General features: G+C 47.9%; 1 protein-coding gene across 1 annotated transcript in view; it reads left to right on the top strand.

Moving 5' to 3' along the window:
* The first annotated feature begins 5,768 nt into the window (after positions 1-5,768).
* VIPAS39 (VPS33B interacting protein, apical-basolateral polarity regulator, spe-39 homolog) overlaps positions 5,769-23,277 on the top strand; it is a 117,130-nt gene continuing 99,621 nt past the window's right edge. The window contains exons 1-3 of the mRNA XM_068129785.2: positions 5,769-5,815; positions 10,687-10,772; positions 10,896-11,004. Of these exons, the coding sequence (XP_067985886.1) occupies positions 10,692-10,772; positions 10,896-11,004 (190 nt within the window). The 5' untranslated portion in view covers positions 5,769-5,815; positions 10,687-10,691. The remainder of the gene's footprint in view (positions 5,816-10,686; positions 10,773-10,895; positions 11,005-23,277) is intronic.

The raw sequence follows: 23,277 nt of genomic DNA, 5'->3' as shown, positions 1-23,277 counted from the left end.
TGGACCAGGAGAGGTCATTGGGAATGGCCTCGGGGGAAATTTGCCCTTTTCAAAATTTGGTTATGCCAGCCAGCTGGTGGGCTGTGCTGGCGAGATTTGGATGTGGGGTCCAGCCATGGGTGTCGTGGTACAACCTGGGCCCCACTGGGGGGGGGGGGGGGTTGGGGGGGGGGTCTGGTGGAGTGTGGCATCCCTTGTACGTCGGGGCGCCGCCCGAGCGTGTGGCTCGGGCCGGCAGGGTCACCGGACCCTGGGGGGGGGGGGGGGGAGGGGGTTAAGACCTCCAGGGGGTCCGAGGTGGTTTCTCAAGCCTGGGATGGCATATATTGAGGACCACTAGAGGGAGGTGTTGTGGGTCGTGCTTTGGTGGTGGCATCGTGGACGGCCAACATGGGCCTGATGTGGTGACCACCCGGGTATGCGGCCTGACACCCTCTCCCTGAGACTCTGGGACAGCCAGCATATGGTGACCTGCCATGCTGTGCTGGTCTATGGACGCGGGTCGAACCGAATGGACAGGGATGGATTATAGCCCACCGGACAACCATTGGGGCATCTGTGGAACATGATGGTGAGAATGATCTTCCACAGATGACTCGTTATGATTTGTGGACTCTCGGTTTGGGAAGAGAGCCATGGGAATGTGATCGGGAAGTTGTAATGTGCCGAGCATATGCCGAGCATATGGGCCGTGTTCGGCTGGCATGTGTATGGCAAAGCATCTTTCTTTGGTGAGATTAGTAAATTGTGACAAATATTTGGCATGGGTAATCTGAGGTTAGATGCAAATTTAAGGGTGGATTTTGAAATGTCATGGTGGATAGTGGATACTGACAGCAGTGTCACCATTATTGATCTAGGTGTGTTTAGACCAAAGTGTTGGAGGCTGTGATAAAATTGACAGGGTAGCAGGACATAGCCTTCAACTGATTGCGGGGGCGACTGTGCCGATATTTGAGACGCGGGATCATGGGGATGGAGTTGGGTAGTCTGGGTATCAACGTGGTGCTATGGGTGTCCGAGGTGTGTGGATCATGTCTTCTGGAGGAGTCTCCTCGTGGAGCATGGCTGTCGACTGGACCTTGGTGTGGTCAAGTGTGGGTTGGGCACTGGGGGCTGCAGTTGTGTGGACTGTTGGACGAGGGCGGCATAGGTGACGTGAGGGGAATGCCACGCACTGCGACTGTCTCCCCCAGTGCTGAGGTTGTGTGAGTGAGGTTGTGTGAGTGAGGTTTGTTGGCAGCAGGTGCTCACCACATTGGCCACCTGGGGCTAGTGCAGGTGTGTTCCTCGCAGGGGGGGGGCGAAGGATGGATGGTGGGTCGCACCCTTATGGACACTCATGGGCCATGTTGGCGTTTTGACTGCTCACCTTGTTCCGATGACTCTTGCACGGTAGTGGTGCGTAGCTGTCGTAGCCACATGTAGTTGTGTAGTGATGATCACCGTTGGATGCGGATCCACATACCTGCCAGTATAGAGGGGACAAAAGTGAAATTTGGAAGAATTTTATAGGCCCAATGATAAATTTTGGGATTTTATGGGTGGATGGCACTTTTGGACCAGACCAACCAGAATACCTGAACATCAAGGTAGAGGTAAGGCCTTGATGGTTACTGTCCCACGCTTCAGGACTTGCTTATGTAAATTTGGGGACATGTAATTTGGAGAAGGGGGCGGGTGAGAGTGATGACATTGCCGGTGAAGGGGGGATGGAATGTGTGCCACAGTGTCTTGTGGGTGGCGTTTGTTTTTGTGTTGTGGTTGTGTTTTCATGTGGTAGTGAGGTTGAAGATAATGGTTGAGTGGTGATTATTGTGTAATGGTAAAATGTGAACCGGGGATTTCACAATGGCAGGCCATGGCGAATCTTTTGTACCATCTCTGGAAATGTGTTGGAAAATTGAATGGCAGCGGGGGAGGAAATGTGTTTTTGGGATTTTGTGGGTGGGGAAGGTGTGTGTATGTGTCCGCAGGTACAGACCAAGCTCTGAGGAGCGATGCCTGCGGCCCCCCTCTGCGGCAATTACCCCGTGGCAGCCGGTGGTATCTGGAAATTGGAGCTCGTCGGTGGAGGGTCTAGTTGGGCGCCGCGGGGTGAGGGAGACTCCCGGCGACCCGTGTGGCTGCGCTGAAGCAGGAGGCCACGTAGCCTGGTGTGGGGAGACCCTCACCGGCGGGGTAACGGCGGAAAGGGCTGTTCGGCTGTCACGGGGCCAAGAGGTAAAGGGAGGAGCAATGAACTTGTAAGTGAGTTGACTTGTTTTTGGGACTGCGGGCTCCACCGCCTGAAGCGACCCCACCATCTTACTTGTGCGGTACCTCCCCGCTGCCTAGTTGAGAGAAGAATGCACACACGAATATGACACCTATGCCATGGTCCTGCAGGGGTGGGGGGTGAAATAAGTAAGTGTATTGTTGTTTTCTTTGTGCCTTAATGATTTTCGGAATGTGTGTGAGTGGTTCAGGGGTTGTGTTGAATGAATGAGGGTGAAATCCACCGAGCCATGTCACTCACCTGTAACACCTGGACAGGGCCCGTGGAAATTTAGGGGTGCATTGGGATGGCCCCACAGGTAAGGTTGCGTCTTGTGGCATCCACCGGGGGACGCGGTTTGTGGACTGGGGTCTGTACAAATGTTAGAGTTTATGAATTTTTGAAGTTTTGAATAAGGTTAAGTTTGTGGTTAAGGTAGGATTTTTGTGTGTTGTTTGTTGCCTTCCAACACAGGAACGACCAGAATCATTGTAAATATTTGAAATGTACATATTTGATTGCATGATTGTTTAAGGGGATTAGCATGTTGAGGAGAACAGGTAGGAAGCTCCGGCTCACTTCCCACAGCCCTCCTGCTTTATTTCATAGGCTAATTAAGTGTGAGACAGTAAGTGTTGAGACTGGAATGGTAGCGCCTGCAGTGAACCTAGCAGGAGCTATGGTTCCAAGAAGGGGTGGGTTGGGGGGGTGGGGGCTGTGTTTTGAATTTGGGTAGAGGAATATCTAGAGCCAGATAGATCTGTATAGGTAGGTAACTCGACTGTCGTGTTAGGAAATCTACCTGTAATAAGTTCTTTGTTTAGCCTGGATGTCGGTATAAGCTGTATTGGCGTCCCCGCCACAAAGGGGCGGGGCGTGATAAGTAGTACAGGGATTATGGGTAAAATTCCTTCGTTTGTCATCCCTTCTGTCACCAACCCATTGTCCCTTATGGCAGCGCATTCTCATATAGACACTTAGATAGGTCCCTTAGTGCACACATTAATTAAATCCCCTCCCTTACAAAAATACGCACCGGAAAGACAAGCAGGAAGCGGCAGGCGTACAACGCCGGCGTGGGCATCAAACATCGTGCAAGGCAGGTTATCGCCATGCCCAGGAGGACTGTTGATTGGTCAATAGGAGGGACAGAGAACTGCCCCGTGATTGGGGGGAAAAGAAGGACTTGCGGTTGGCCATGAGGATGCATGACATGGAGGGCAGGAAGCACTCGGCCAATGGGAGGACACCAGTACGGTGAGAACATTCTGGAAGACTAGGGTCACCGCGCTGTTTGGAAAGAGAAAGAACGGACGTCACAGGGCAAGTGATAAAACTGCTGGCTCGCCGGCATTTCCCGCTCTTCCATTGTCCTCTGTGCTTTCCTGGGGTTCTTCGTACTCTCTTGTTCTCTTCGCGCTGGACCCATCGTGCTTCATGTTGGAGATCGCCCCATTCGTGCTTGTGCTGCTCTGCGCTGGACTCTTGGCTGGTTCCTGCCCTTGTTTTCCTTCGCGCTCGCTTCCCTGTGGTGTTCTTGGTGCTCGGTGCTTTCGGTGCTCGGAGCTTGGATCGAGGCTCGGTGCTATGAGCGAACAGGACCTCGTGTGTGACCGACGAGGAGCTTGGAGTGGGGCGTGCCGCTGAGCGGGTCGCTCGGGGCCTGACGGAGCGCGTGGGTGAGGCGGAAGGAGGCCTTCTTCGCACCAGCATCAGAGCCGGATGGAGCCACGTTGGACGATGGACACCCACTGCGGACAGATAAGCCCGCACCCACAGAACACCACACGACGATTTCTTTCTTTCATTTATTCCTTTGTCCTGTTGTTAAGTCTGGTGCGGGGACGTCCCGATTAGGACATTTATTTATCGCCGCGTTTTCCTGTCCCGAGATATATAAAATAAATCCTTGTATTATTTTCTTTACCATTCCAAATTCCTGTGTTCGTTTGAGTTAATCCCCTGCATGACGAGAGCTGCCGTCAGATCTAATCCCCTGCTTGCCGCTTCTTCCTCTTCATTCTTCCTCCTGTGCTGCCGAGTCAAATCCACAATTGATTGTCGCCTCCATTTAAGTCCGTTTGAGCCATCCGCAACCTTACTGTATTAACTGTCGGATTCGCGCGACAATATGTTAATGATGATGTAATTGGTACCTTAATTGTGACGTCATAATTCGACGTCTCACTAATTTTTCACCATAGGAGGGACCCTCCTGTAGAATATTTTAACGATAATTATGACGTCGTATGTCACGTGGTACAGTCGCTATCTTGGAAAAACTTCGCACCTCTATATCTTTCAAAATACTCCATGGGGGGGGAAAAAAAAAGAGACCTGCCTCATTGTCAGCTACTCCCCATGGGGAATAAAATATATTAATGATGATGTCATCGGTGACTTCGTTTTGACGTCATAATTTGACAAATACAACACTTATCCAATCATTATGAATTTTTTTTCTCAGCAACTGTTGGTTTGATGGACACAACATTTTCACTGTAGGAGCGCGTCCTCCTTTAGAATATTTGAATGATAATCATGACGTTATAGGTCATGTGGTACAGGCGCCATCTTGGAAAAACCGAAAAACGTTGCACCTCTACATTCCCAAAACTGCTCTATGAAAAAAAAAAAAATGAAACGTAGCTCATTGTAAAGAACTTCATATGGGGAATAGGTTAATGATGACGTCATTGATGCCATAAGTATGACGTCATAATTCGACAGGGACAACGCTTAGTCTGATCAGTTTGAAATTTGTTGAGCGTGATCTATGCAACAATTATATTGGAGAATATATATTTATGATGTCATCGCTCACGTGGTCAAGCAACCACTGGATCCCCAAAAAAATAATTTAAACCTTCAAAAACATAAGAGTTAGCTCGCAACATGTTGGCTGCGCAAGGTAAGTATTCTAGGAATACCATATCGTTTTTGAAGTGATTGGCTTGTTTTCCTTCATGTTCTTTCGTACGCTTGTTGTTTTATACATATCATAAAGCCGTAGGCTTCACCTGAATGGTCTCGTCTCATTTCATATGTATTTTGTTGGCCCACTGTTTTCTCCAGTATACACTGATCTTCCCATCATTTTCCTCCTTATCTCTGTTTTCCTGCTATTCTCTGTCTTTCTCCCCACTATCATCCATGCTGTCTTTGCTTCTGTCTTTCTTGTCTGTGCTTGTGCTGTTGGGTATTGGTTTGGCTGCATTAATGTGCTCTCCCTTCAGGGTTTGGCCTGCGTCATTTTCCCCTGCAATACCCTGGCACTGCCAATGGCCTACCGATGTTGAGCCACGGTCTGAAGACTCTCTCTTGCATCACATCAGTCCTTCTTTCTTTCTGGCACCAGGGCTGTGTCCTCATGTCCTCGAGAAGTCCAGGGTGCCAACTCCTCTTGAAGGGCAACACTCGACTTCCAATCTTCCATCATCAGTGCAGCCCTAACTTGATCTGCTGATGGAATCTTCTTGCAAGTCTGTATTGTTGGACGTTTATTCCAAGTGCAAGTCAAATCCGTCCATTGTGGCGTTGGTGGCAATGCCTCTTTTGGTGATCATTCACTTCTTCCTTGTTGAACTTGCTCTTCCATGAATTTTTCTTCTTCATCTGTGAATGTTTTATTTTACTTTAAATATTGTTTTCACGTAATTTGGAGTTTGTCTTCTAACGTTGTCTTTATATTGGCAGTATTTTTTGAAATACCTGCTCCCGTTTGCTTGCACTCTCTTGTCCTGGGCACTTTTGTCTGGCATATTCCATGACTGACAGCAATGTCCGTTTTTCTTATCTTGACAAGTTTTTGTTTTATTCTTTTTTTTGTGAGGTCATTTAGCTGTTCTCTGGTCTTTAGATGCTTGTTATCTGGCTTGCTCAGTTATTTTCTTCTATCTGTATTTACTCCGTGCACGCGAAGTGAAAAGCATGGTTAAGCAATTGGTTAATGACTGTCTGTCTGTCTCTTGTCAGTTTATTATCGTCAACTTGTGATCAAGAAATAACTTATTTAAATTGAATGTTGTATTTTGAACATGAATCGGAAGATAGGAAGATAAGTCTGCCATTTTAGAGTGCTTTGGTTCTGAATTAATCCCGATCGTGCATACACAGAGAGGAGTGAGATCATTTTTATGCGGTGAAGCCGCTTCAATATTTGTCTGTCTGTCTCTCTATCAAAAATGAAGAAGAACCTTTCTAACTCACCGTGCTTAATTCTGAAAGGTAATTCTAATGGGGTTAATTCGTTTCTAAGCTTTGCCTATTTCATATTAAAATGCCAAACTGAACTGCTTCCTTCGGACACTGGTGCGATTTTGTTTTACTCTGTCTGGCTGCCTGGCAGTCAAACACAATTCAAAGTCGTTCCAAGCAGGAAATACTGTTTTTAAGGACATCATAAAGGGCACGAAAAACTAATGCAATGTGTTAGATAGGGTAATGTAATAGACACTGAGTAGAATGGCGGTAAAACTTGGAATTAATTTGCCTTTAGCTCTTTATTTCCTCTGCTATATGCGATGAATGCAGGTTATGTTTTCACCCCTGCCTGGTTGTTGTTGTTGTTGTCGTTGTTATATAGCCCGGACAGTTCTCTTGAACAAGTCCGCGGTACGGGAACAGCTGATCGATCTCCCAGGAGAGACCCTGAGAACCCCCATATCCAGGATGGTGTACCCCCACCTTCACAAAGTCAGGGCCACAACAGAGTTAGAGGGAGATAAGAGGGAAAGGGATGGTCCATGGGGACCAATTCGCACTCTGACTGTGACCCTGTTGCCCTGACAAATCTGGGCAACAAGGAAGAATGGGTGAAGGTTTGGCTCCCGACTTGCTTTGGTGGGTACAAACACCGCGAAGAGGCATCCCCAATAGTTGTCCTGGTTGTTTGCTTGTTTGTGTGCAGGGTATCTCCAAAGGTTGTGACCTGATTTGGATGACATTTGTTGGGCAGGCTGGGTGTGTATGACAAGGATGAATTGATTTGATTTTCGTGAAGATCCGGATACATTAATTTTTAAGTGATTCTTCACCAATGAGAGATAGGGCCAATTAAGATATATAACATGATATTTCAAAAAGTTGTGGATCAGTTATGACAAAACTAGGTGGATGAGTTGGTTATGTGACAAGAACAAGGCGATTCAATTTTGGTTCAGGTCCGGATCCAGATCTGGCCTCGGGATACAAATTGTAAACTGTTCAGCCTGGCATACCGAGTTCCTTTCTTGTTTATATTGAATTATATACTTGAGCACGATATAACACAAAATCACAAATCACCTTCATCATCTATCTATAATTCCAGTAATCTCTGTGTGTGTGTCTGTGTGTTTGTCTGTGTGTTTGTCTGTGTGTTTGTCTGTGACCGCTGTTTCTCGACAACCACGGGTCCGATATACTTGAAACTTGCCAGGTATATTGCTGGGGACCTGAGGATGTGCCTTTTCAAGGTTTCATATTAATCGGACAAGTAGTTACCGAGCTATGGCGATTTAGCCGTTCGCCGTTCGCTTTGGCTTTGCGAATGGACCAAACCATTTCATGTAAATAGAGGGGGGGGGATAGTCACCGTACTCGCAAGCCGTTCGCTTTGGCTTTGCGAATGGACCAAACCATTTCATGTAAATAGAGGGGGGGGATATAATTTTAGATATATATATAGTACGGGCATGCCCTAGTACAAAAAATGCTATATGTCGATATATAGCATGAGAGGGCATGGCATCGGGTTGAAGAGGCTGTCGATATGGCTTTGTATGATGCTGATTGACGCTGCGTTACATATGGTATTCAATTAAGCCTCCCTCTCCTGAACTGCAGCTCAACGTCGTCTTATTACAATGTATAAGGGTGATGTATATTATATAAGACTGCTTCAATCGTGCTAAACTTCTGGATTTTTTAAATGATATTTAGAATCATCATTTTATTAAAATTGAAGTACAGACTCGAACACTCCATAGTGACATGTTCTATGACCTCTCTAGTTACCCTCGCCAAAGGAGAGGGTATATATTGCATTTGAGTACGTTTGTTTGTCTGTTTGTCTGTTTGTTTGTCCGTACAGAATAATTATGATTTTCTCTGCAACACTTGGTCCGATTGACAGGAAATTTTCACCATTGGTCTAACTCCACCTGTATAATTTTTTATGATAATTATGACGTCATAGGTGACGTGGTTCGGCCGCCATCTTGGAAAAATCGAAAAACTTTGCACGTCTATATCTCGGAAAGCACTGAATAGAAAAAATTGAGACATGGCTCATTGTAAAGAACTCTCCATGGGGAATATAATATGTTAATGACGATGTCATAGGTGCGTCCATTATGACGTCATAATTCGACAAGTACAAAACTTCTTCCGATCAAGATGAAATTTCTTGAGCATAATCTAGGAATAAATTGGTTTAGGAAAAAAATGATGACGTCATCGGTCACGTGGTTCGGCCGCCATATTTGTTTTAACACAAAAGCCTTAAAAACCACTGAAAATACATCCTGGCGAGGGTTTGCAATCTCTGATTGCTCTTTTTCTTGTTTGATATGTATTGGCGGACTATATAGATGCTACTGAGGTGATATTTTTTAAGTAAGACAGTCTCCACTTTTGAAGATATCTTTGACTTTTTCATTTTGTCTCGGAACATTTTTTTTCCCCCTGTGTTTTTTTTCTTTTTTTCTTAGTTGACATGTTGTTTTCAGGGCAAGTGACATTGCTTCAGCTTTTTGCATCAGTGCAGAACTATGTCTCTTGGTGAGGTTGAGATATTTTTCCTAATTTGAGGCAATGAGGTGTTTGCTATTTCTTTGGCACAGATTCCAGATGCTCTGTGTGGCTGCACCGACTTGGTTCTCAGCCTTGGAGGGGTCTGTGTTTCTTTATTGCTTTTGTGTAACTATTTACTGTCATTGTTGGGCAATCTTTGGTTTCAGCCAACCGTTTCACTTTCCCCAAGGGCCACAAGGGCCCTGGATGCTTGTCAGGGGTCACAGATGGCAATCTGGCAAGTTGTGCCAAGAAGGTAAATGACCACAGCGTTACAGCATGCTTGCTGGCTCTCTTCTTGCCGGTTCATGAAATGGCTCACTGTTTGATTGGGAGCCAAAGTATGTTGCAACATGTTTATTTTGTGTTGTGTTATCATGTATATAAATGTAATTTGTGTTGGGTTGCAAAATGGCACAGGCTGGATTCTTTTTATTTTTAACTAATAAGAGTACCCGACGTTTCCGGGGGGTAGGTGGGAGGTGGGGGTGAAGGGGGAGGTGGGGAGGGGAGGCAGGAGAGGGAGTGGGAGTCGAAGGGTATATACCGAGTCTTGGGGAGGGAGGGGAAAGATATACTACATATACATATGTTGGGGGGTGGGGGGACTAGTATGATGACGTTCAGGAAGAAGAAGCCTAACCACCAACTTCGACCGCTCCCGGAATTGTTTGATTAATTTGAGTTCAAATGTCTGGTGATTGTTTTGCATTTGTTTATGCGAATGTGTACTTGTATATAACTATAATTATTAATCAGGTTTAGGCACTATAGAGCGATATGTTTTTTTGTTTGTTTTTTTTTAATCCCCAAAAAACGAGCTTTTTTTTTTTTTGGCCTAAAACGCTCCCAGGCACTCACTGATGAACCACTGAAAGTTTGACGAAGATCCGTTCAGCAATCTCTGAGAAAAATGGCGACACAGACAGACCAACAGCTCTCTTATACAGCGAAGTACCCGGCGTTGCCGGGCGGGGGAAGGGGGAGGAGGGGGGGAATGGGGAGGGGGGAGGAGGGATGGGGGGTAGGGGGGAGAGGGGGTAGGGGGGAGAGGGTGGAGGTAGGAGGGGGGAAGGGGGAGGAGGAGGGGGGAGGCAGGAGAGGAAGGGTGTTCATCACCTTTTCGTTAAATATATGCTGGTGAATGTGCAATGTGGTGTTCATCCCATTTCTGCGTTGTGTGATGCCGAACAGGAAGAAGAAGAAGAAGCCGTACTACGTACTTCCGGAATTGTTTGATTTATTTGTGTTCAAATGTCTGGTGATTGTTTCGTATTTATTTATGCGAATGTGTACTTGTATATAACTGTCATTAATTTAAAAGCTTAGGCACTATCGATCGATTATTATTATTATTTTTTTTATTTTTTTTTAACTCCAAAAAAACGATTTTTTTTTTTCAACTTTTTTTTTTGGCCTAAAACACTTCCAGGCCCTCACTGATGAACCTCTGAAAGTTTGACGAAGATCCATTCAGCCATCCCTGGGAAAAATGGCGACCACAGACACACAGACAGACATCTCAATTATATAGTAGATATACAAAATCTAGGCTCGTGGATGAGTGAGGGCAAATTTGCCTGTTTGACTTTCCTTCATGTAAAAAGTAGATTGCTTCTATCTTTTCTCACCTGTTTATTATTATTATTCCACAGCAAACATGAGCAAGCTAGCAATGGAGGAGGACTACTGGAATTCATCCAAAGTGAAAGGCTTTGATTTTGGTGATGACATCGAGCAGGTTGGAGCCTCTTCTTTCCTTATTTTTGTTCCAAAAAAAAGAAAATGAATATTTATAGTCCCTTACTGTATAATGTTGCCCTGCACTCGTAAGAATGTTTGCTGATGGCATTTATTTTCACAGCTCACAGAGACCAAAAGAACAATGGGAAGAATGCATATTGATTTTGATGATGATTCGGTGGACTGCATAGATATGGATGTTATCGATTGGAGCGAAAATGTCATAAAAGGTGGGACTATAATCCAGAGCGAAGCTAGAATAAGTATTCTTCACTGGAATGTATGTGCAGTTTATCATTAAGTGAAAGGAAGGCAAGAAATTAGAGGTGTGTGTGTGTGTGTGTGTGTGTGTGTGTGTGTGTGTGTGTGTGTGTGTGTGTGTGTGTGTGTGTGTGTGTGTGTGTGTGTGTGTGTTGTTATCTCCATGTGCGGGTTTCAGAAGGTGGAACGGAGTCCTCCCAGGTCTCGAAGTATCCATCCCCATTCAGTAAGGGATCATGATTAATGGACCAGTTTGTGAAGTTTTCTTATTCTCAAAGTTTTGTTCCAAGGGCTCTTTTCAGGATGGATCACTGAGCCCCGTAGAGCCTCCAACTGTGGTAATGTTCCCAGGGATGGTTTTTAAGATCCCTGTAAGGTTCTTCTTTATCATTCTCGTTGCTCCAATAATTACTGGTACAATTTTAGTTTTTAGTTCACAATGTTGAATGTGTGGGATTCACTTTAATTAGAAGATCGCCTTGCCCTGCAACCTTTGTTCCACGACTTTCAGTATATAGTACTGTTATTAACGCCAACATGATTTGTTCAACTTTGTGATAATTCTCATACTCTGTCACAGTGTTGTCCGTGCTGCCGAAGCAGTTTCCTGAGCAAGGGTTACACTGGGTGGGTTGCCATTGCCTTCTCAGCAGTAGTTTGTGCAGGAATTTGGCCACGGTGCCGGAGATAACTCGCCGACTCTTAGCGAAGGACATCATGGGGACTTTTAACGTCGACGAACTAATGTCGGTAGACGGGAGGCCCAGTTTAACCGCCATTGGATGGGCGGCACACTGATTCACCTCGTCTGTGAAACAACTCGATGACAGTTTATAGCTAGATCGAGATTCAAACCCAGGCTAGACAGCTTAGAGGCGAGTATGTGTACCTCGGGGGCATCCTATCAGCCCAGGCCATATCTCAATGCACTGTTAATAAACAAAACTGCGATTCCATGTTGTATTTATACGTTTAAAATGTACCTTGTTTGGTGTTGTCGTGTGTCTACCCTGTAGTGAACACCACAGGGCGACACGGATGACCAAGCAAGCTTTAACTCCAAGGCGCTCGATCCGATGGCAGACCTTTGTTATACGCGCGGGGGGAAGAGCCGCGAGCACTTACCTTCACAGTTCCACCGGCAATCTTCTAACCTGCAACAATTAACTCAAACCGACCCAGGATTTAACTGTACAAAAATACCGGCTTTATTGAAGAAAAGCCTGTAACAGAATAAAACATGGCAAAATAAGATTCCTAAATGGGACGGCCCCATACAGACTCGAATACAGACAAAGGGAAAAATAACTGTGAAAATAAATGTGTTAGTTTGTGGGCACTTATCCCTGAGCGGCTCTTGAACCTCGTCAGGAATCGTCCCGGATCGTCACAGGCCTCCACGTCCTTGCACGGGAACCACAGGCTGCACTGCCGCAAGCGGGAACTAGGCCTCCCGTTCCACTTGCCCCCGCTCGTCCCTGTCGATCTTGTTCACCAACACCGATGTGCCAAGCAAAAGAAAAATGCGGCCGTGCTTTCAACCGGAACCCCGCGCCAAGAGAGCACGCAAATGCGCCCACCTTCCACAAACACCTCCAAGTCCAGCTCAAGAGGCACCGTATGTGTGACTGCTCTTTATGAACTCCAGATGCCGAGAGAGAAAAGCCACAAGAGATGACAAAATGTCGGGGAGACGACCGCTCGCCACCAAAACCCAGAAATTGAGAGCACCAAGAGGGATAAAATTGTGGTGTCTCAATGAATGTCCGTTGCTCAAGATGCCAAAACGTCGGGGAGAGCGTTCTTTTATACTCAAGGCTCTGACGTCATCCGTACCTGCTCCACCAATCCAATAGTCCCATCTTAGCAGTCCTTGCTCCAATCAATCCCGGACAAATCGCTCTTCTTCGGGGCGTGGCCTTACGGCCCTGCCTGCTTGATGTGGTGATGTCGCGGCTGGCAATGTCAGCGGTATTGTTCAATGTTCCGGTTCCGGTCGCTTTCATTTAGTGCTAGAAATGCGCGATTGCCTGGCTTTGTGTGTGTGTGCTGCTGGTGTCATAAGGAACAGAGGAAAAATAACAGAGGCCATTACATACAGGGGATTAATTACCCATAATCCCTAACTAATTAACATAACCCCACCCCTCATAATGGGAACGAAGATACGTGCTTACACGACATACGGTCTACCGGATCCCTACTTATGACACATGGGGTTTCTTCTTCTTCACGACAGTCGGAGCACACTACCGATGCAATTCTACCTGGACTAAGGTAATCACTGCCTACCCCCTACGAACGCAACAGTATCATGCATTTCTTCTTGTTGAAAGTTGAGCTTTGCCTGCGAGCAGAACTTTTCAAAGGTAGCGCGGGAAGCAGCCACAGGAAACGGGAGACTGCCAAACGCACAGACAGACACAACACTTTGCGTTATATTGTTACGGATCTCTCCGGCGGCCTTATCCCCTTAAGAAGGGGGGATTAGTCCCCTTGTCCGCGACTGACCGACGTGAGTCCTGGGGGTCCCAACGCTCCTCCCGGTCGGGAGCAGCCAGGGTATTTGGTCTACAAAAAGTCCCCAGGACTAGTGCTGTTAGCTGGATTCAAAATCCTGTCTCGGAACCGTCTCGATAAATTTTTAATTTTCATAACGGGATCTCGGATCGGCTCGGTTCCCGGCAAAGTAAAAAAAATAAAATAATAATAATAATAAGGCTTCAAAAATAATGGAATTTCATTACAATATATAAACAACAATGAAAAAAATTCATTTCTGATGTTGAGTACTTAAATTCCGACTTAGCTTCCATTTACCGGGATGAAATAAAATACACCGCCTACATGCAGATGATCGGCCACCGATGGGACCGGGTTATCTCATTACAGTTTGTATTGTCGTGTAATTTCTTGCTCGGAATGTCAGAGAGAGGGAGAAAATGTTTCTGCCCAGGCATATTCGAGTCCCGGTTGGAGTTTCATTATCATTTTGTGAGTTGTGATAGCCAAGGGGCTCGCTCCCCCCCCCCCCCCCCCCCGTTCCCCTCCCCTTCCCCGCCCGGCAATACCGGGTAGTTCTCCGAGTAAATTATAAAGCAGGCGGTGTAGTGATCACCCCCACCCCCCCCCCCCCTCCTTATTTTGACTCTGTGACTAAAGTAAACGTAATCAACTTATCAGGCCTAAAGTGGAGATAAGATAACCAAAATACTTTCACATTCAAACCGTCAAACCAAACCCCGAGGGATTCTTACAATTTATAGATTTAGCGTTGCAATTAAACATAAACGTTCATCAAAAACTCATTTCATAAAACTACATAATGTATTGTACTTGTATTAATACATTGTGTGTAGAATAATCCGTTATAAACGTGTTTTTAATCTAAATAAACATCGTCCCTCCAATCACGGGGCTCGAGCGAGTCCCTCGATATTAATGTGCTAAAGACCATAGCAACCACATTCCGTAACTCGTCTCCAAGGACGGACACGTGACCGTAGCGGGGCGAGGGCGAGGCGGAGTGATACAGCGGAAGGATTCAACGGTTTAAATGAAGCCGCGATGCGGCGGATTTTCATTGTGACCTTCATCCTGATGTCGTTACTTCCGCCACCAAAGGTAGATGGAGGTTATGTTTTCACTCCTGTCTGTTTGTCCGTTTGTTTGTGAACACAATATCTCAAAAAGTTGTGGACGGATTCGGACGAAATTTTGTGGAGATGCAGCGTGTGTGACAAGGACGACATGATTAGGTGTTGGTGAAGATCCGGGTTCGGAATTCGGATTCGTTTGCAGTGCATTGTTTGTTGACAAGGGGAAAATCCTGGAACAGCGAGTTTACTTTATCTATCATCGTTTGTGTCAGTTCAGCTGCACTTGCGAAAAATGATGCTTGTGCAGAAGCAGAGTAATGAAAGCAAGGCTCAATAAATGCCTCTATTATGGAAAATATCTGCAAGAAGTTGGAATTTTAACCGGGATTTTTTTACCGAGAAATTGCGTCAGTCAATTTATCTCGGGACCGTCCCGAGACCGTCTCGAAAGCCGAAACCGCCGGGATTTCGTCCCGGTCTCGGCTCGGTTGACAGCCCTACCCAGGACCTGAGTGCCACTCCTGACCGTGAGCAAGGGAGGGACTCCCGCTCGAACCCCGGTTTGGATGGACTAGTTGCCGAGCGGTTTTTAGCAACCCGAAGTTCGAGTCATTAGCAAAGACTAAACCCGATCCTGAAACGTTGGCCAAATCGTGCCACAGGTGTCCAATGGGGAAAAGACAAAGACGAAGGATGTAATGGAAAGAAGAAGACAAAAGGTATGAAAGACAAATATAATTTATTACTAATATTTACACAATTAAAAGAAACCAAGGAGGAGGAAGGATAATAAAATAAAAACAGAAGAAGAAGAAGCAGACACAGTGCACCTTAGCTTACCTATGCAGTCTTACTTAGTACCCCAGGACAAGACAAAAAGACAGACTACAATCAAACACACGAATGGGGGATGAAGGCAGGAACAATTGGCTGGAAGGAGAGGAAGGTCCAACTGGAACCGGAGCACGGTCGGGCCGGGAGTGAGCAGCCGCCGTTCCTTCGCGGCCATGGTCGAAACTGCCGTCAAAGCTCAAAGCTGTGGTGGTTTAAAGCTGCGGTGGTTCAAAGCTCATGGGACATCCCTCTCTTCTCTCCTGGATCATGCAGCTTGTCTCAGGTGCGTCGCGTGCTTTCCAAGGGCTCATCCTCTGTCTCTCATCTGAGGTGGGGGCGTCTCCCGCGGGTTATATAAGCCCCACCCTTGAACCTTCGCGAACCTCCCAGATCGTTCTCTCTCCGCCCTTTCAAGCCAAACCCCTTCGTGCTGGATTGGTTGAGCGGGGCCGACTCACTCCTCCTTCCTATGATGAGGTGCGGAGGCACGCCTTTCTTCTCCGAGCTGGCCACGTGCTCAATGGAGTTTTGGGATGAAGAAAACCGCCCAAATGCAGTTGGCAATGGATGCTTTAAGAATGGGAATGAAAGGGAATCTACTTTATTTGAATTCGGTGCAATGGAGTGTTAAATTAATGGAAGACAAGGCCTTAACCTACATAGAATAAGGAGATAACTGCATAGAAGGATATATGATTGGCTACGTGTGGTATATGAAATAACTACGGGAACGACCTTTTGACCTTTATACACAACAACTGGAGGAAGGAGGGTGATATTTTACAATTCATCACACAATAAAAAAAACACAATTCTCATATCCACAACACTGCACCCTCCTCCTCTTAGGCACGTCCCGGGCCTATTACTTTTACTTTTAGTGTGGCACGTAGGTGTAGTTCCCTCTACATTTAACCTGACCCTGAGTATGACAGTTTTAAAACGCAAATAAGTATGTCCCGCTGCTCCATTGCACCCTACCTAACAGACTCACGCCCACAGCTAACCGAATTGCGGAATTGTCTTCAAACTAACACTTAGGGTGGGGGCGCATTATTTACAATCCCAGGACCTGCGATTGTTCTTTTGGGGGGGGGGGGGGGGTGAGACAGCCTGTGCTGCATCGACACACCAGAAAGCACCAGAATGCACCAAAGCACCAAAACGCACCAATCGGTGCACAGTCACCACAGTTCAATAATAAAAATGAACCCAACAAACCCTGGTGCTGGTCTTCCTCTTCGGCTCCCTCTGCTGGCTAATGCTCTTCCAGATGTTGTCAACTTCTTTGCTGGCGGCCTATTTGCTGGAAATAAACTTGCACAAAACGTGTCCATTTTTTATTTATGGCCCACAGGGCCGACTAGGGGGTTCACCTGTGGGGCATAGGTGCCCTGTGACCAAGGTCCACCAGCAAGATCTCGGGCCATCATGGCCGGTTCCAGCAGAGGGGCCACGCCCCAACCCATGGGGTCCATGAGTGGTGCTCAGCCACAGACATGTGGTCCATACGGTGGTGCATCGATGCAGACAGCTAGTTGCGGGAGTTTCGGGCACACACTGGCGGACTCCCGCACGCTCCCCGTGGCGCACAGTCCTCGGGTGGGAGACGGGGGGGGGGGGTGGAAGAAGACAGGTGAGCGAGGGGTAGGGTCACAAGGGTACACATCAAACAAGGTAATGCAGGACGAGGTGCGTACGGAGAGCGAAGTGAGAAATGCTCGTCCCTACCGTACGCCCCCCACATGTGACCTACACTACCCCCCCTTGCCCCTCCCCGTATTTACAAAAACCTACACATTTACAAATTCGTCACTACTGTCACGTCTCCCCCATATTTCCCCTAAACCAAATTCGTCACCACAATCCCTCTAACCAAAATTTGCCATCACCCAATTCATCATCAATCCTCATACGGAGGGAGAGATGGAACAACAGCACAATGTCACACCCACGTCATGATGCATCTCACATTCCAAACATTTGCACAATAAAATAACAAAAACATGGCATGGTGTGGAGTCCTGTTACCTCAGGTGAGTGGATGTCGATGGTGCAAGGAGATTTTAAACCTAACTACTTCCTAAATGACATTAACACACTTTACACTACCCGGGGTCTTTCCCCTGCCAAACCATTGGCAATCTTACTCTATGTGGTTTTAAGAACCAAATTCCCATTGACCAAACTGTGGTTCTTCATCAATTTGGGGTCTCACTCCCCCGGTTCAACTCCCTGTGCCCTTGCACAATTTCCGGGCTGAGTCATGTAGCTCTCCCAGCAGGTCTACCCACCTGCACACCTCCACCACTGCAGTTGCCTCCGAGCTTACCTGCTCCTTGACCTAACCTATCTAACTGGGGAAGGCCCTCCTTGGCGCTTACCCCACTCGCTGCCCTCTCTGGCACTGGGCTACCTGGGTCCGTCCTCCGGATCCTCGGGCCCCATCCACAACAACTCTACCGGCTCCCAGAGCCCACCTGCGGCCTCACCTGGCCGACATCCTAACAGTGGCGGAGTGCCCAACCAACTACACACACTAACAGGCTACACGCCCAGCCATTTCCACGACACTAATGCACCCATTCAACCATCATTCTTCCACCACGCACCACAGATGCCAATATCCAACCACAATTTACCTGTACCCTCTACCTAACTCTTAAACTACCCTCCCCGGGTATTTGTGATAGGGGTCCACTCTTCCCCCATTTACACCTTCGCACCATCCACTCCACTCCACAGTTTCCACCATACGCACTCCATACCATCCATTCCATACTCCATATATTCCATACCATTTATTCCATACAACCATTCTCCATTCACCTGTAGTTGCACACCTGTGCAATCTCACCTGGTGCCACCTGCACCCTCCTTCCTCCCTGGACCATTTGGTCAGCACAACACACATCACCATCACTCACTCACACACTGCTCCATACACCTGTTCAGTTGCACACCTGTGCAATCTCAATCGTTCCTCACTCACTGCTCCATACACTTCCACACTCAATACACTTTCGATTCTCAAACACACGGCATCATCTTGTCTAACTACTCCCCTCTGGAACTTGCGCTTCCTAGTCAGTCGCCCCTTTAAACTATTGCGCTCCCTCGTCATTATCATCCAGCTACCCTCTCTATGTCCTCGACTACCTGTTCAAAGTCGCTACTTAACCTTACCGTTACCTATGGTCATCTTCTCTAGATCCCTACACACGATATCCTAACCCTCCCGGGCTAGTTTTCACTGCCAACCCCATAAACCTACTGCTCCTTTGCCCCCTTTGTGAGGGATGGCAGAGTTGCCATCCCACCACATCGGGCATCGCTCACTATAAATTTTGCTCACTAAATTCCAGCCAATTAAAAATTTGCCAATCACTCTACCAATCATCTGCCAATCATCAATCTGCCAATCATCAAATTTTGCTTTTCAAATTTCGGATCAAAAACACTATCATTATCACAGTCCGCTATACTTGAGCCTCGGTGCGTCATTATATTTTCAAAGCCTGGCTTCGCAAAGCCGAGCAATGAATTCGGGTGGTTTGTTGCCTGCAGTTGGGTCCGTCCGGCATTCACGATTCTGGGGAGGAGGCATGCTCGGGCCGAGGTTCCACGCATCATCGCAGCTCGGAACCTTGCGGTCTCCGGCCCGATGACCGAGGCTTGCCCGGTCGGAACCCCGTCCCCGCCAGGGGGCGAAGATCCGACTCGGCTCCCTTCCCCGGAATCGTGCCGATCGCTGCTCTGACGCGGCTCCGACCATTCAGTGCGGGGCCCGACCCGAATCGTGCGCGACGCTCCGTAGCGGGGCGACGCAGCATCGATCCGCGCAAAGCTTCGCATCCAACAAAGCGCGCCACGCACCGAGCACCCGCGTCGGCTATCTGTCACCCTAAACGCTACCCCGTTCAACGTCGATGCCTTACTCACATGCTCAAACGCACACGCGACCCTTTTCACACTCACTAAACCCAGCGTCTCGGCGCCTCCAGTGCATCCCACACACTCCGTCCATTCCACCACCGCACTCCCCATTACACACCACACCTCTCGCGCACACGACGTTTGCACACTTCCTTAACACACCTCGCGCACCGTCCTGCGCACTCTCCTCACTCAGTACATACTCCGTACCACTCACCATGGGCGTGCACTCTTGCATCCACCCACTAACGCGCTCCGATGGGCTCTCCCACACCTGCGCCACAACCAACTCAGGTGTGCTTCCTCGCACACGTTCCACCACCACCTTACTCTCCGTGTCACACTCACCCTCGCACGTACACTCCGTATCGCTCTCACTCCCTTTGTCACACTCCGTACACCCCGACGTGCATTCTCGCTCGCACTCGGTATCACTCCCACACTTTACAACACGCACACTCTTTGACGCACACTTTTTCCTCACACGCGTGCCATTCGCTTTAACACAGCACACAAAGGACCTTCCATGAACGCCCGGGTGCTTCCTCAATCCCAAGCGCGCGACAATTCTCTTCGCGCCGAACACTCTGCCGACAAACCTCTTAGCGCCATATACAGCCCGTCTCACCTTTGGGATCCTCTTCTCCACGCGCACCTGCAAATCTTTATAAGGATTAGCAAGTACGGCATCAGGATGTGCATTCAGACTTTGAGCAATATCCATCTCTCCCTTCAATTCCCGGGCTACCTCCGTCGTCTTTTCAATTTCAACCATAACTATTGCTCTTTCTTTATTCACCTCGACAACCGCTGGCTTTAATAAAATTTTCTCTCCTACCTCAGCGGTCGCCGGCTGCCCCATACCCCGGGTCGCGGTCTCTATACCCGTCATTTTACCCGTGCTTTTCTCCACTTCGCCCAACCAGTGCTCCTCGACTCGCGTTACCTCCTCGTGCACCCGTGGGACCTGCTCGCCCAACCTGCGGTCTCTGTCCCTCTCCAACCCCTCATTAATTTCTTTGACTTGGCCAACCATGCCCCCCAGTTTGTCCCCGAATCTGCTTCCGAATCCCTCAAATTTGCCCCCGAGTCCCTCCAATTTGCCTCCGCGTCCCTCCAATTTGCCTCCGCGTCCCTCCAATTTGCCTCCGCGTCCCTCCAATTTGCCTCCGAGTCCCTCCAATTTGCCTCCGAGTCCCTCCAATTTGCCTCCGAGTCCCTCCAATTTGCCTCCGAGTCCCTCCAATTTGCCTCCGAGTCCCTCCAATTTGCCTCCGAGTCCCTCCAATTTGCCTCCGAGCCCCTCAAATTTACCCTCAAATTTCTTGTCTAACCCCTCAAATTTATTTCCCATATTGTTTAACCCGTCTCTTAATTGCTCACTAGTACCCCTCGCTTCGTCCCTCATTCTGCTTTCCATCCCTTTAATTTGGTCTCCCAGCCCCCTGTTCTCTTCCATGAGGGCCCGCATTTGCAGCATGAATAGGCCCCAGTCCATTTGCTGCGCTGCTACTGTCACGGGCGCGGCGAAATTTGGTGCCGCTGTAACCACGTGCGCGAGGGCGCCATTTTGCGCACCTGATACCTCCTCAACCACCTCCTCCTTGTTCTCCTCCTCCATTTCTCCCACATACATTTCCCCGAGGTCCTGGGTCGACTCTACACCCTCTACTTCCCCCACCGGCATCCCGTCGCCTTGACCATCCATGGCACGATTTTCAATTTAGGATGTTAAAAATAAAATCTCGGGCCACTCGAAATTTTGAGCGCGCTATTCGCGCTTCAGGTCCGAATCCGACACTCCTGACACCAATTTGTTACGGATCTCTCCGTCGGCCTTTTCCCCTTAAGAAGGGGGGATTAGTCCCCTTGTCCGCGACTGACCGACATGAGTCCTGGGGGGTCCCAACGCTCCTCCTGGTCGGGAGCAGCCAGGGTATTTGGTCTACAAAAAGTCCCAAGGACCTGAGTGCCACTCCTGACCGTGAGCAAGGGAGGGACTCCCGCTCGAACCCCGGTTTGGATGGTCTAGTTGCCGAGCGGTTTTTAGCAACCCGAAGTTCGAGTCATTAGCAAAGACTAAACCCGATCCTGAAACGTTGGCCAAATCGTGCCACAGGTGTCCAATGGGGAAAAGACAAAGACGAAGGATGTAATGGAAAGAAGAAGACAAAAGATATGAAAGACAAATATAATTTGTTACTAATATTTACACAATTAAAAGAAACCAAGGAGGAGGAAGGATAATAAAATAAAAACAGAAGAAGAAGAAGCGGACACAGTGCACCTTAGCTTACCTATGCAGTCTTACTTAGTACCCCAGGACAAGACAAAAAGACAGACTACAATCAAACTCACACGAATGGGGGATGAAGGCAGGAACGATTGGCTGGAAGGAGAGGAAGGTCCAACTGGAACCGGAGCAAGGTCGGGCCGGGAGTGAGCAGCCGCCGCCCCCTTCTCGATCGGCACGTTCAGCAGCCACCGTTCCTTCGCGGCCACGGTCGAAACTGCCGTCGAAGCTCAAAGCTGTGGTGGTTTAAAGCTGCGGTGGTTCAAAGCTCATGGGACATCCCTCTCTCCTCTCCTGGATCACGCAGCTCATCTCAGGAGCGTCGCGTGCTTTCCAAGGGCTCATCCTCTGTCTCTCATCTGAGGTGGGGGCGTCTCCCGCGGGTTATATAAGCCCCACCCTTGAACCTTCGCGAACCTCCCAGATCGTTCTCCGCCCTCTCAAGCCAAACCCCTTCGTGCTGGATTGGTTGAGCGGGGCTGACTCACTCCTCCTTCCTATGACGAGGTGCGGAGGCACGCCTTTCTTCTCCGAGCTGGCCGCGTGCTCAATGGAGTTTTGGGATGAAGAAAACCGCCCAAATGCAGTTGGCAATGGATGCTTTAGGAATGGGAATGAAAGGGAATCTACTCTATTTGAATTCGGTGCAATGGAGTGTTAAATTAATGGAAGACAAGGCCTTAAGCTACATAGAATAAGGAGATAACTGTATAGAAGGATATATGATTGGCTACGTGTGGTATATGAAATAACTACGGGAACGACCTTTTGACCTTTATACACAACAACTGGAGGAAGGAGGGTGATATTTTACAATTCATTACACAATAAAAAAAACACAATTCTCATATCCACAACAATATGATAGATAACTGAAAAGCAGGTTTCAATCCATATACGTATTGAGACGAGGTTTTTTTGCTTCTTTATCTCCAAGACTTTCGTTCCTGTTTCATATCTGCAAAGATTAATCTTTTGTGAATAGCATTTTACGAGTTAGACCCAACTGGGTATTTTGTCAAAACTAGTGAAGAACCCGTCCTTGAATGTGGGTTAAGACCTCCGGAGTTAGAGATCGCTTAATTCTCCTAGAATTGGTGTATTTTCATACGACTTGTAAACCCCCTCCCACCGTCAGCGTCAGCATGTAAATATGCTATGCATATTAACCTAAAGAGAATTTGGGTGTTTCCCCACCCTGAACCTCCGCGTCCTGAGTTTGAATCCCGTTCAGCTGTTGAATTAATACCAGGTGGGTTTGACTCAGCCTGTCATCCTTCTGGGGTCGATAAAATGAGTACCAGGGTACTGGGTCCTCTCTCAAGGAGGTTGGTGGCAGGATTTGCACTCCGGCCGCCGTAAAAACACCTCATTCCGTAGCACACACAGTAGTGTTGGGATGGTGCTGATGAGTCGTCCAAGGATGCAGTGACGTGCTGAACCAACGTATGCTCCCATATATATATATAGAGACCCCAGACCATCACGCTTCCTCCTCCATGTTTGACAGTTCATGTCACACACTGCGGAACCATCCTTTCGCCTTCTTGAACAGTGTACAAAAACCCTGCGTGATGAAC

The sequence above is a fragment of the Myxine glutinosa genome, chromosome 1, assembly GCF_964187855.1.
Source record: "Myxine glutinosa chromosome 1, kmMyxGlut1.1, whole genome shotgun sequence".
Lineage (NCBI taxonomy): Eukaryota > Metazoa > Chordata > Myxini > Myxiniformes > Myxinidae > Myxine > Myxine glutinosa.
The sequence above is the reverse complement of the archived record's forward strand: the minus strand, read 5'-3'. Positions and strand labels throughout refer to the sequence as shown.